This window comes from Etheostoma spectabile, chromosome 24 (genome assembly GCF_008692095.1).
Source record: "Etheostoma spectabile isolate EspeVRDwgs_2016 chromosome 24, UIUC_Espe_1.0, whole genome shotgun sequence".
Classification (NCBI taxonomy): Eukaryota; Metazoa; Chordata; class Actinopteri; order Perciformes; family Percidae; genus Etheostoma; species Etheostoma spectabile.
This window is the reverse complement of record NC_045756.1, coordinates 848,382-862,881: the sequence shown is the minus strand read 5'-3', so window position 1 is coordinate 862,881 and position 14,500 is coordinate 848,382. Positions and strand designations below refer to the sequence as shown.

The 14,500-nt window shown below is 42.0% G+C and overlaps 2 protein-coding genes across 2 annotated transcripts in view; both read left to right on the top strand.

Annotated features, from left to right (window-relative positions):
* The window catches only part of LOC116674245 (uncharacterized), an 8,523-nt gene extending 6,086 nt beyond the window's left edge, over positions 1–2,437 (top strand). The window contains exons 8-12 of the mRNA XM_032506847.1: positions 1–375; positions 458–631; positions 846–1,019; positions 1,146–1,192; positions 1,309–2,437. The exon at positions 1–375 is cut by the window's left edge and continues 115 nt beyond it. Coding sequence (XP_032362738.1) covers positions 1–375; positions 458–631; positions 846–1,019; positions 1,146–1,192; positions 1,309–1,829 — 1,291 coding nt within the window. The 3' untranslated portion in view covers positions 1,830–2,437. The remainder of the gene's footprint in view (positions 376–457; positions 632–845; positions 1,020–1,145; positions 1,193–1,308) is intronic.
* A 1,229-nt stretch (positions 2,438–3,666) lies between these two features.
* The window catches only part of ephx2 (epoxide hydrolase 2, cytoplasmic), a 16,726-nt gene continuing 5,892 nt past the window's right edge, over positions 3,667–14,500 (top strand). The window contains 7 exon segments of the mRNA XM_032506728.1: positions 3,667–3,976; positions 7,994–8,072; positions 8,279–8,441; positions 10,941–11,131; positions 11,963–12,085; positions 13,945–13,987; positions 13,990–14,015. Coding sequence (XP_032362619.1) covers positions 3,753–3,976; positions 7,994–8,072; positions 8,279–8,441; positions 10,941–11,131; positions 11,963–12,085; positions 13,945–13,987; positions 13,990–14,015 — 849 coding nt within the window. The 5' untranslated portion in view covers positions 3,667–3,752.

The following is a 14,500-nucleotide window of genomic DNA, read 5'->3' as shown; positions in this document are numbered from 1 at the left end:
TCTTTCACTGCAGACCAATCAGAGTCTCCTACGAGGTCTGCTGACACAGACAGGAAGCAGCTCACAGACCAATCAGGAAACAGTGGAGTACATCAAGAAGAAGATCAGTGGGAATCTGTCTGCAGAGAGAAGCATCAATCTGTTCCACTGTCTGAATGAACTGAATGATAATTTTCTTGAAAAGGAGATCCAACAGTCCCTGAGTTCAGGACGTCTCTCCACAGATGAACTGTCTCCTGCTCAGTGGTCAGCTCTGGTCTTCATCTTACTGACATCAGAAAAAGATCTGGACGTGTTTGACCTGAAGAAACACTCTGCTTCAGAGGATGCTCTTCTGAGGCTGCTGCCAGTAGTCAAAGCCTCCAACAAAGCTCTGTACGTAATGAGAGTGTTAAAAAGATTCAATATACTTAAATTGTCCTTTATATATGATGTTTTTATCTTGTTGCTTCTTCAGGCTAAATGGTTGTAACCTGTCAGAGAGAAGCTGTGAAGCTCTGGCCTCAGTTCTCAGCTCCCAGTCCTCTAATCTGAGAGAGCTGGACCTGAGTAACAACAACCTGCAGGATGCAGGAGTGGAGCTCCTTTCTGACGGACTTCGGAGTCCACACTGCACACTGGAAGGTCTCAGGTTAGGGTTCATCAACATGGTCAGCAGAGGGCCGTTTGTATGTTAGTCAAAACAAGTGAATTATAAAAAATGAACTGTTTTAGTACAAAACGTTTTGGCAATTCTGTAACTTTTTACAGTACCAAATCTTCTATTTTCTACTTTATCGGCTGTTGGCGGCAGCCACATTTCTAGCATTAAATCATCAAACATGTATTGTGTTGTGTCTTACTAGATTGTCAGGCTGTATGATCTCAGAGGAAGGCTGTTCTTTTCTGGCCTCAGCTTTGAGCTCCAACCCCTCCCATCTGAGAGAGCTGGACCTGAGCTACAATCATCCAGGAGACTCGGGAGTGAAGCTGCTGTCAGCTGGATTGGAAGATCCACACTGGAGCCTGGACACTCTCAGGTTGGTGGGAGGTTTGCTGCATGGCAGAACTAATGTTTAATGAAAGGCTGTGGAACTGTCTGGAAACATATGTTTGTTATATTTCAGCCTGGGTTACATTGAATAAAGGTAACTCTTTCATTGTAGGTTATGCCCAAGGGGAGCACAGTGGTTGAAACCAGATCTCAGGAGATGTAAGTATCTTGAATTTGATTCATGAAATAAATTGCTACGTTTGCATTCAAAGTGTATTTTAACCATTGCATGCATGGCACATCTGCAGTACTGTGTGTTTGGTTCTTTCTCCCAGATGCCACTGACCTCAAACTGGATCCAAATACAGCAAACAGATATCTCTACCTTTACGGCAACAACACAAAGGTCCTAGCGTTGACTGAGCCACAGCAATGTTATGATCATCCAGAGAGATATCACATCTGGCCTCAGCTGCGGTGTAGAAATGGCCTGACTGGTCGCTGTTACTGGGAGGTTGAATGGGATACTGAGATTAATATAGCAGTGACTTACAAAGATAATGATGACTGTTTGTTTGGAGGGAACGAGCACTCCTGGAGTTTGTACTGCTGTCAAGATGTTTACAAGGCTTGGCACAATAAAAGCTGCACAACCATAAATCGTCCTCCCACCTTGTCCGCAAACAGAGTGGGAGTGTATTTGGACTGGCCTTCTGGCACTCTGTCCTTCTACAGTGTCTCATCTGACAAACTGATCCACCTCCACACCTTCTACGCCACGTTCACTGACCTACTCTTCCCTGGGTTTGGGTTCTGTGTGGGGCCGGGCTCCGCACTGTCTCTGTGTCAGCTGTAAACCAGCAGCCAGTGCTGAAGAAAGACAACTGCTGACAATCTACAGTAGTTTAAACTGTGCAGGATCACATGCACACATGAACAAATTGTGACCAAGTTTCAGTAGGTTAAACAAATATGCAAAACACTGAAGTTGAATTATGTTAACAATGTTGTGTTAAAAGCTGCTCAAATCAATACTGTATTTTATATTAATAACAATTGTTTTAAACTTGTAATGAAAAATAACTTGACTTGTTGTGATGAAGCCACAGAAACATCAAGAAACATCATTGGACTCTGCAGTAGCCCGCAGCTTTACAGAGCGTTTTAGTGCCATTTTGTTCCTACCCTGCGTGAGCCAGAGCTACAGTCATCCAGGACATATCCACTGCCCTGTATAAAGAAACAAAATCTGCAGTTGGCAAGGAATTATCTACTATCTCAAAATATGAAGCAAAAATTACATTGGCTCTCCCCATGATGGATGAACTTCCAGAGCTACAGAGATCAACTTGAAAAATAGCAGAATTAACTATTACTGAATGTAAACAGCTCAAACTGCACTGTTGGCTCTGATGTAAAGGATAAATAGGACATAGAAATAAAATATATTTTCAGTAATGTCCTAAAACAGATAATCAAATAATTACCATTTGTAATATTTATATGTACTTTTTTCCAATAAAAATATTGAAATTAAAATGTGCTCTTTGTTTCAAAGGACTACAAGCTGCCAATCAAAATGTGTTGTGTAGTTTGTGTGCAGTAAGCATGGGTTACTTTTAATTCTGCAGGGTATCTGGAGAGAATTCAAGTTGACTTTTCAGGTTTGGAAATAGAACATTTCACTGCTGCAGAAGCTCTGTATGGGGGTGTATGTCTCTAACAACTATTTATTTTAGATTAGGAAGGTTTTGATGGCGGTTGGAACCAAAGATCTCAAACTTGGACTCATTGGACCAAAGCCCATATTTCCACTGGTCTAACGTCCATTCCTTGTGCTTCTTGGCCCAAACAAATCTCTTCTGCTTGTTTCCTCTCCTTAGCCGTGGTTTCCTAGCTGCTATTGGACCATGAAGGCCTGATCTAGTCTCCTCTTAACAGTTGCTCTAGAGATGTGTCTGCTGCTAGAACTCTGTGTGGTATCATCTGGTCTCTAATCTGAGCTGCTGATAACTTGTGATTTCTGAGGCTGGTGACTCAGATGAACTCATCCTCAGCAGCGAGGGGACTCTTGGTCTTCCTTTCCTGGAGCGGTCCTCATGTGAGCCAGTTTTGTTGTAGCGCTTAATGGTTTTTGCGACTGCACTTGGAGACACATTCAAAGTTTTCGCAATTTTCCGGTCCGACTGACCTTCATTTCTTAAAGTAATGATGACCTCGTTTCTCTTCTCTTAGCTGATCGGTTCTTGCCATGATATGAATTTGACTAGTCGTCCAATAGGCTGTCGGCTGTGTATCAACCTGACTTCTGCTCAACACAACTGATGGTCCCAACCCCATTAATAAGGCAAGAAATTCCACTAATTAACCCTGACAAGGCCCACCTGGGGGGGGGGGGGACCATTACAGGTGACTACCTCATGAAGCTCATTGAGAGAACACCAGGGTTTGCAGCGCTATCAAAAAAGCAAAGGGGGCGGCGGGGGGGGGGTACTTTGAAGAAACTAGAATATAAGACGTGTTTTCATTTATTTCACATTTTTTTGTTAAGTACATAATTCCACATGCGTTCATTCACAGTTTTTTAAAACCCCAAATAAGTCACGGGTCAATTTCACCTGAGGGATACAAGAGGGGCCCAAAAGTGAAGACAACACAAGGGTTAAAAATCTTTCAGAGTAGAGAGGGGTCCCTTTCACTCTTTCCTGAACAACTGTGAGTGGACAGACAGGTGGGCGGGCTGCTGTGTGAGTGTGCTCAGAGGACAAAGTTTCCCCTCATGCATCAACAGAAGCTTTCTGCACCAAGCTGCAGAGCAAACACGTTCCTGTTGGGAGAGAGAGAGAGAGAGAAACAAGGATCATTTCCCTCAGACTCAGAGGACATGGCTGAGACGAAGAAGAAGAAGAAGAAAGCTGTTTTGTTTAACTTCTGGGGAGTCGCTGTCTCTTCCAGACCTCGTGCAGTTTTCCATAAACTGGAGGAGTCACACCACCTGCCAGGGTAAGGACCAGTTGTCTCTGCACTGTAAAAAATGACCAGTCCAGATCAAATTAAAGGTGTTATTCTTATAACAAACATCATGCATGCTACATTAAAACACATTAAGTAAATTAAATGATCTGTCAAAGCAGGAACGTGACTGGAATAAGCACCAAGTTTGATAAAGCTTTATTTAAATTAGAACAAGTCTGTTTTGTCAGTCAGTGAAATAATTCAGTATTTGACTTTAATCTGATTTAATCTGCTGTTACTCTTAAACACACACAAAGTTTAGATGACAGGTTTTAAGCATTTGTCTAAACTTGTTCCCAGAAAATCAGGTTAAGCAGTCTCTGTTCAAATATGTCGTCCAGCAAGCTGAACCTAATCATTACTCTTATCTGAATTATTAAAGACACACTCCCATTTATATTCAATACTGAGGATAAACGTAGTAAAATAACCCGCCCACGCTAGTTTCCACCCTCCCACCCTCCACTTCTTTCTCATATTAATCAGACACCTTTTTCATTTCTTTAATCCCGTTAATTTAAAAATACTCTTTCCTAAATTGTCTCTATCTTCAAACCAAACCTGATGAAAGACCTGATCCCTGTCCTAGGAAATCCTTATCTATATCTATACTATATCTATACTATATCTGTACTATATCTATGTGACAATGCTACGACATTACTCCAAGTTACAAGCCACCTTAAAAATACTTTAATTTCCTTTTATAAATACAGAGAGAGCTTGCCTGCAGAGGAGCAGTTTAGGGACGTAGAAAGGTTCCCCTGTACTGTTAGTGTGTGTGTAGTTTTAACTGGGTGTAGTGTTTGACTGTTCGTGTGTGTGTTTGTAGGTTAAGTGTGGGTGGTAGCCGGGTTAGTGTGTGTGTTAGTGTGTGTTTTCGCGGGATTAGTGGTGTGTATGTTATGTTGTGTTAGAGGTTCGTGTGGTGTGTTTCGTGTTGTGTATAGAGGGTTCGTGTTGTGTTTTACGTGTGTGTGTTGAGGGTTAGTGTGTGGGCTTTATTTGTGTTTAGAGGTTCAGTGGTGTGTGTTAGAGTGTTGTTAGAGGTTTAGTGTGTGTGTTTCGTTTGTTTTTTAGCAGGGTTAGTGTGTGGTGTTAGAGGGTTATTTGTGTGTGTTGTGGTTATAAGTTTGTGTGTTAGTGGTTTTTTTATAGTGTTCGTGGGTGTTGTTGGGTTAGTGCGGTCAGTGTGTGTGTCATGTGTGGTTTTAGAGGTCCGTGTGTGGTGTGTTAGAGTTATTGTTTATGTTATTGTTTGTGTGAATGTGTTAAGTGTAGTGTTATGATGTATATGTCTAGCAGGGATATTGTTTCTTTTGTGTTGTGTGTGTTACGTGTTTTAAATGTTATTGTTTGTGTGTTATTGTGTGTTGTTTCCTCTGTTAGAGGGTTTATTTTGTATGTTAGTGTGTGTATGTATCGTGTGTGTGGTGGCTGTTAGTGGGGGTTAGTGTGTATGTCCCGTGTTGCTAAGAGAGTGAATATCTTGTGTATGTCGTATAGGTGTTTTATTTTTGTGTGTGTCCTGTATCTTGTGTCTGTGTCGTGGTTTGTGTGTTCGGATGATAGGGTTTAGCGGGTCTATTGTGTCCTTTAGTGTGGTGTGTGTTCTTGTGTTCTGTATCGATCGTGTGTCTGTCTGTCAGTGTGTTCGTGGGTTCGTGTCTATAAACACCAGTGTTTGGATGTTCGGGTGTGTGATCTAGTTCGTGTGTGTCTGTTCTGTGTGTGTGTTCGTGTGTGTGTGTGTTCTGTGTGTGTGTGTTCGTGCTGTGTGTTCTGCGGGTTCTTGTGTTGCTTTCCGGAGTGTGTGTGTGTTGCTGTGTGTCTGTCGGTCTTGTTGTGTGCTTTTTCGTGTGTGTTTCCGTGATCCTCTGTTCGACGGGTTCTTGTGTCTTTTCGTCGTAGTGTCTCGTTCGTTGTGTTTGTCGTTCCGTGGGTTTGTTGTGTCTGTCGCGTGTGTTTTCGCGGCTTTCTTGTGTCTGTTCGTGATGTGTCTGTGTGTGTGTGTTCTTGTGTGTGTGTTGTGGGTTCGTGTGTCTGTGCCGTGTGTATCGGGTTATGTGTATTTAGTGTTGTTGTGGTGTTCGTGTAGTTCAGCACGGAAGCGACAGAGCAATCGTTGTTGAAGGAGAGGCCCTTGTTGAACAAAAATAAAACACAGAGCTGCAGACTGGATTAAAAGTTTGGATATCGGTGAAAGAGTTTAAATTATTTCTCGAAAACATCAAACAAAATGACGAGAATGGCAGTTCACAATAAACAGAGTAAACAGTGTTCACCAAACATTGTTGTCCCCATAACGCTAGACAACTCCTTATATTCCCTTCTGCCCCCTGAGGAAAGCCCTATCATGTTTTGGAAAAAACCCTTTGATTCTAAACCAAACACTTCATCTTATTCTTCAGACTAAACGGAGCCAGTTGCTGTCTCTGTCCTTATGGTTAGTGCGTCAACAGATGGCTGTCGCTGTCGTTTCTACCTTAGAAGTTAAGAGATTTATCTTTTCCATAGATTAGTTCCGTTTCTGACCTGGAGTTTGGGCAACCTGACCTGATCAACCTGACCGCCTGCATCTGTTTGCCATTTGTTTATCCCGGTGATAAACAGAGTCACACCAGTTGCTGTCCCTGGGGACTGAGGGCCCTAAAACAGGAGGTTGTCGTAGGAGGCAGACACGTTGTTTATGAGGCAAGGGTGAAATAGGGAGACACATGTTAAGAGGCATTGTGGTGATTTAACCTAAAACACAGATCTACTTTTACGAATGCGTAGGAAGTGAATAAACAAACAGATAAGCAAGGTCCTTGACGCCTATTTATAGGAATCATTGTCCAGTAGGATTGTTCCCATCACATTTATTCAGTTGTGGTGGTATGTTAGAATGTGATGTGTTGCATGTTGGTTGGTGGTTATTGTGGGGTGTGTTCGATGGGGGTTTGTGGTGTAGTCCAGTGTGTCTTAGGGGTTATTTTAATGTTTATAGTGTGTGTACATAGTTAGTGTATGTTAGTGTGTGTATGTTACTGTGTGTGTTAGTGTGTGTGTGTTAGTGTGTGTGTTAGAGGGTTATTGTGTATGTTACTGTGTGTATGTTAGTGTGTGTGTGTTATTGTGTGTGTTAGTGTGTTTGTTAGTGTGTATGTTATAGTGTGTGTTATTGTGTGTATTTTAGAGGGTTAGTGTGTATTTTAGAGGGTTATTGTGTATGTTGTTGTGTGTATTATTGTGTATGTTGTTGTGTGTATTATTGTGTATTATTGTGTGTGTATTATTGTTTGTTATTGTGTATTTTATGAAGAAACTGATCTCTATCCGACATATTAAAGCTGTTTTGAGGGTAAAAGTCGAACTAGTCACCAGACTAAAAGTACCACCTTTAATTAAAAAACTTAACCTCAACCCACAATCTCTAAGCTATTACAGATCAATCCAAATCTCTCCCTCATGTCCTAACAACCACTTTACTGCCCCCCTATCCAGACATGCCCCCCCCTGATGAGTTTGTCACTAACTAGGGCAACTAATGACCTACTAGTTGCAATGACCTTTGACCTTGTTTTTCTATCATCCTGCCACGATACTTTACTGCCGCCTTCGACACTTTGGACCACGACGTCCTCCTGAAATACCTCGAGAACCTCTTTGGTCTCAACGTCAGGCAATTTCCAGCTCACACCTGAGTAATAAAACCCAAAAGTTACATAAAATAATAATATATGCACGTCTTCTTGCTCTGATTATCTTCCTTAACATTTGTTTTACTACACTTTGTCTGTTTGTCTGTAGGTTTCTCCTAAATTCATGAAAAGTTAGCATTAGATAATGCCTCGTTTGCATATTTATACATCACATTTCTGAAAACTTGTGATATAAAACACATTTCTCTGAATGTAGCCTCAGCACTTGGGAAGTTTCATGTTGTCATCTGTTAAATATTTAACCCTTTGCACCAGTAGTGTCTTGCCTTAAACCTGTTGTCTGTCCCTCTGGGGGTTTTAGGGGTTTTCTGTCCAGCGTGGCGTCCCAGGAGGACGGTGCCATGAGGCGGGCGGAGATAGGCGAGATGACGCTGTCTCAGGTGGGTGGAGACACGCGCGCTACTTACTCCCAAAATACCAAAATAATTACAGTTGATTTACTGATGGTGACTGATTATGGAGCCTTTTACACAGCCTCTTTACTGCATCCTTGAAACAGTTTGTGTGTGTGTGTGTGTGTGTGTGTGTGTGTGTGTGTGTGTGTGTGTGTGTGTGTGTGTGTGTGTGTGTGTGTGTGTGTGTGTAGATGATCCCGGCGTTCGAGGCGGAGGTCGTGACGGAGGCCAAGGTCAAGGGTGTGACCCTGCCGTCTGATTGGTCGGTCGGAGTCCTGCTGCAGGAACTCAGAGACGCGATGACGGACGTCCAACGAGACGTGTTGGAGACGGCTGCCCGTCTCCGTCACAGTGGTACACACACACAAACACACACTCATACACACACACTGGTACACACATTGATACACACACTGATACACACATTAATACACACATTAATACACACATTAATACACACACTGATACACACATTAATACACACACTGATACACACTGATACACACACTCATACACACATTGGTACACACACTGATACACACACACTCATACACACACTGATACACACATCGATACACACACTGATACACACATTGATACACACACTGATACACATTAATACACACACTGATACACACATTAATACACACATTAATACACACACCGATACACACATTAATACACACATTGATACACACGCTGACACACACACTGATACACACGCTGACACACACACTGATACATACACTGACACACACACTGACACACACATTGATACACACACTCATACACACACTGATACACACATCGATACACACATCAATACACACACTGATACACACATTGGTACACACACTGATACACACACACACACACACACTCATACACACACACTGATACACACATTGATACAAACACAAACACACACTCATACACACACTGATATATTTAAGTTATTGGCCAACTGAATATACTCATATAATACTTTATATATAGTATATTGTAAATAGTACTTTTTATTTCACACACTATGGCAGTCAACACAATGAAGTGCTACTCTACAGGCTCTAAAGATGAGTTAAATGAACAGAACAACATGTTAAAAAAAAGAAAAGAATAGCATGAGAGAAATAAAATATAACTGTACATATACGTCCTAAAATATAGGACCTATGCTAGTTGTTTTTCATGCTTAAATGTAGCGACTTAGCCAGCTTCCCGTCTAGTTTCATGTAAAGCAAATATCTCAACGCCAGCTTTAAAAAAGTCTAAAATAGACAGAAATGTCGGCTGAGATCTCCAGAGGTCCAGCTCGTATTTTAGGGTTAAAAGATGTAAACAGGAAGCAGATTGTCTGACGTTACTCCGCGGTGGAAAACCATGGATGTAGGAGTTTAACCCTGATGTTGTCCTCTGCTCAGATTTGACCAAAAATAGGCCTTCAAAATAAGCGCTGAAAATGTCAACATTAGAAAAATATCAAATCAAAAACACCTGCAACGTTGACAAAAGTGACAAAAATGTTTGGAAAAAGCGATGATAGTGTCAAATTTGACCAGTTTTCAGTTGTTTTTATCACAAAAAATGGGCTCTGAAAATGTCAACAATAGAAAAATCAAATCAAAAACACCCACAACATTGACAAAAGTGACAAAAATGTGGGAAAAAGCGATTTTAGTGTCAAATTTGACCAGTTTTCAGTTTTATAATCACAAAGATGGGCGCTGAAAATGTCAACAATAGAAAATTTCAAATAAAAAACACCTAACACATTGACAAAAGTGACAAAAATGTCAGAAAAAAGCGATGATAGTGTCAAATTTGACCACTTTTCAGTTTTATTATCACAAAGATGGGCGCTGAAAATGTCAACAATAGAAAATATCAAATCAAAAACACCCACAACGTTGACAAAAGTGACAAAAATGTTCGGAAAAAGCGATGATAGGGGTGATTTTTGATGGTTGACGGGAAGACAATAGAGTGCGGATCGGGCCGGATTTTTCTGATATTTATTGATATTTATTGAATTGTCCGACCGAACCAGTTAAAATCGCATTTGTTTCCGCAAACCTTACATTGAAACATACCCAACAGGTTCACACTATCGGCCTTGACGACTATGTAGATATACTTCCACACGCTGATTCCTTCGTTTTCATAGTTTTAAATCTCACTGCGGCCAACTTCTTTTTTAACATCTTCCGTCGTTGCGCTGCCACACGGAGCTTAACCCACGCACGTCCTCTCTCGTTGTCCAGCTGAGTTTAACACATCTCGCAACACAGGAAACGGATGTCAGGGTCTATTTGACATTTTTTTAATCACAAAACGAACATTTGCTCAGGTGAAAAGGCCCATTGGTTACCCTCCATAATCAGCTGTTTTAATTCAAAATGTTCAACGTCCCTATTTCGCGCATGGTGTGTACCGGCCACCCGCAGACCCGAGGCTCCCTTTCCAAACAACTCTTGTTCACACGGCTACCTCGGCCCCTCCCGTTCGGTTCCTCAGCTCGGGCTCGGGTCCGGTATCCATCCTCTAGAAGACAACTCAAGGGTTAAGATACAGAAAACAGTGAAAAATGAGAGCGGGGAGTTATTATCTTGGAGTGAGGACGCGGTGGATCTGTTACTGAAAGGTCTGGAAGCCATAGTCCGATAGACCGTCCGGACTACAAAGCAAAGCAGCGTTTTCAAACCAAAACGGGAGCACGATTCCCAAATGTCTCCGTTTTAGGAGCTCGGAAACGTGTGAATCTGAAGCCCAAACATAGCAAAAGATGTTAGTTTTTAACCCTAAACGCAGCAGTGTAGACTGGACTGACCGGGCTTTCTGCCTCCATACCCTCAGGTTTACTGACAGCCGTGCTGGCCAATCACTGGCTAGATGACAGCGCCGCTGGAGACCGTCACGCCCACCTTCTCTCGCTGCTGGGCGGCCATTTTGACCTGGTCCTGCAGTCGTGTCGCTCAGGTCACAGGGTCCCCGAGCCCGCCATGTTCAGCTCCGCTCTGCAGCACCTGGGGGTGACATCACAACAGGTAGACCGGAGACATTGCAATGACTCAGAAGCAGAATAAAATGAGTCAAACTTCCATTTTGTGGACGTCCCCAAAGTGTTGCATGATGGGAGAACACAGTTGGAACTTGGTTTAAACTGGATTTGTATAATATAGTGGTTTTATAGTATGATCAGCTGATATTAGAGCAGAAAAGACCAATTGCTTTGTTAGTTGTCAACTTTTTAAAGGTGAATATCTTCTAGTTTCTTCTCTCCTCTGTGACAGTAGACTGAATATCTTTGACTTGTGGACAAAACAAGACATTTGAGGACGTCTTCTTAGACTTTTGGGAAACACTGATCTACATTTTTCTCAATTTTCTGACATTTTAGAGACCAAACAACTCCTCCATTCATCCAGAAAACAGTTAAAATACTTGTTAGCTGCAGCTGTGGCTGATATTTTAGTGCTAACCTTCTGTCTGCTTGTTATTGGCCTCGTTATTTGCCCTTGACACTGAAACAGGAAGCTGTTCCTGTTTAAATCTGCACACATTTTGATGCTAATCTTCCCGTTTGTGTTACTAATGACTGCCGATTTCATCTCTTCTTATTCAGCTGTTGCTCAAAGGGATCTTTGTCTCTTTCTGTCTGGTTGAACCATTGCACAGCGTTTGGATCTCCGTGTACAAAAGTAGAGAACATTTACTCGTAAAAGGGACTTTCTACAAAATGAAACCATTCCTCTCAGACCTGTGACTGGAATGAAGTATTATGGCAGTACATTAGTAACCAATAAGCGGTTCTGTATGTACTGTAACTGTAAATCATGGAACAGGACAATCAGCCCAGTGAGCCGGTCTTGTTTCAGGCGCTGTGGTTGGATGCAGACGAGGAAGGCGTGAAGGCAGCAGAGGGAGCGGGGATGACGGCCATCTTGGTGGAAAACCTGAACGACGCTCTCAACAAGCTGGCTGACTTTACTGGGGTTCAGGTCTGGACCAGAACAGTTCATCCTGTACTTTAAGAGGAAGGAAAAACAAGAACTGGATGAAAAACAAGAGAATTGTCTCCAAGAAATGACCCACTTTGATGAGTACAGCCAACAGTTCACCAGTGCATATAAGCTAAAATAAAATAAATACGATGCTATCTAAATCGAGTCCTTATGCTACCTAAATCGAGTCCTTATGCTCCCTAAATTGAGTCACTATGTTACCTAAATCGAGTCCTTATGCTACCTAAATCGAGTCACTATGCTACCTAAATCGAGTCACTATGCTACCTTAATCGAGTCATTATGCTCCCTAAATTGAGTCACTATGCTACCTTAATCGAGTCATTATGCTCCCTAAATTGAGTCATTAGTCTCCCTAAAGCGAGTCCACTATGCTACCTAACATCGCGTCACTATGCTCCTAAATCGATGTCTTAAATTGAGTCACTATGCTACCCTAAATCGAGTCATACGGCACTATGCTACCTAAATCGGTCACTATTCTACCTAAATCGAGTCATTAAAATCGAGTCCTATGCTCCTAACCAAGTCGCTATATCCATTATATCGATTCATTATGCTCCCTAAATTGAGGTCATTACAGGCCTCCCTAAAGCGAGTCACTATGCTACCTAAATCGAGTCACTATGCTACCTAAATCGAGTCCTTAAATCGAGTCACTATGCTCCCTAAATCGAGTCATTAAATCGAGTCACTATGCTACCTAAATCGAGTCACTATGCTACGCTTCCCGAAACGATCCATTAAATCGAGTCACTATGGCTACCTAAATCGAGTCACCATATGACCTGCAATCGAGTCTTAATCGAGTCACTATGCTACTAATCGTCACTATGCTACCTATCGAGTCACTAGCTACCTAATCGAGGCCATTAAATCGAGTCACATGCTACCTAATCGAGTCACTATGCTACCTAAATCGAGTCACTATGCTACCTAAATCGAGTCATTAAATCGAGTCACTATGCTACCTTAATCGAGTCATTATGCTCCCTAAATTGAGTCATTAGGCTCCCTAAAGCGAGTCACTATGCTACCTAAATCGAGTCACTATGCTACCTAAATCGAGTCCTTAAATCGAGTCACTATGCTCCCTAAATCGAGTCATTAAATCGAGTCACTATGCTACCTAAATCGAGTCACTATGCTACCTAAATCGAGTCATTAAATCGAGTCACTATGCTACCTAAATCGAGTCACTATGCTACCTAAATCGAGTCACTATGCTACCTAAATCGAGTCATTAAATCGAGTCACTATGCTACCTTAATCGAGTCATTATGCTCCCTAAATTGAGTCATTAGGCTCCCTAAAGCGAGTCACTATGCTACCTAAATCGAGTCACTATGACTACCTAAATCGAGTCCTTAAATCGAGTCACTATGCTCCCTAATCGATCATTAATCGAGTCACTATGCTACCAAATCGAGTCACTATGCACCTAAATCGAGTTCTTAATCGAGTCACTATGCTACCTAAATCGAGTCACTATGCTACCTAAATCGAGTCATTAAATCGAGTCACTATGCTACCTTAATCGAGTCATTAGCTCCCTAAATGAGGTCATTAGGCTCCCTAAAATCGAGTCACTATGCTACCTAATCGAAGGTATTATTTTACACATAGTATTCTTTTACCATTTACAAATCTGATTAACTCTCCACGCACAGTTGCAAATGGTTCTTCTACAATTTCCTCGTAGAAGCTTAGTGCTTGTGTGTGTGTGTGTGTGTGGGTGTGTGTGTGTGTGTGTGTGTGTGTGGGTGTGTGTGTGTGTGTGTGTGTGTGTGTGTGTGTGTGTGTGTGTGTGGTGTGGGTGTGTGTGTGTTTTTCAGGCTGTTGGAGCAGACAGTCCTCCCCCATCCTGCAGCCCCGCTGAAGGTCCCACGGATACGTCACCATCGAGGTTAGTCTCGCACTGCCGGATCTACTCCACAGGGCTGTGGAGGAAGGTCCGGCTACACCACAGATGCATTCTGGGATATAGGAGAAAGCCCCGAACGCAAGGCGGCTGCTCTGCATAATAGTCTCAGGAAGGAACATTTGTACAGAACAAAAGAAAAGGCCATTTACAAAATAAATCAAGTTAACTGTTTATAGAATATAGTAACGTAAGTTACCTAAATTATCTGCATACATGGTTGAACCTGATTGGCTCTTACAGTGTTTCGCAATCATTCCCAAAAAAAAGAAGCATGCGGGCCTTGTTGCAAGATCCAAATTTCCTTAAAAACCTTACATTTTCAGCGTGTTGCTCGCTATACTCGAGGTTTGTTGCTATCTTCCGAAGAGAAGGAGGTTTGAGTTGAAATGTTGTTTACATGTGACATTAATAAGAGTGTGTGTGTGTCTGTGTCTGTGTCTGTGTCTGTGTCTGTGTCTGTGTTGTGC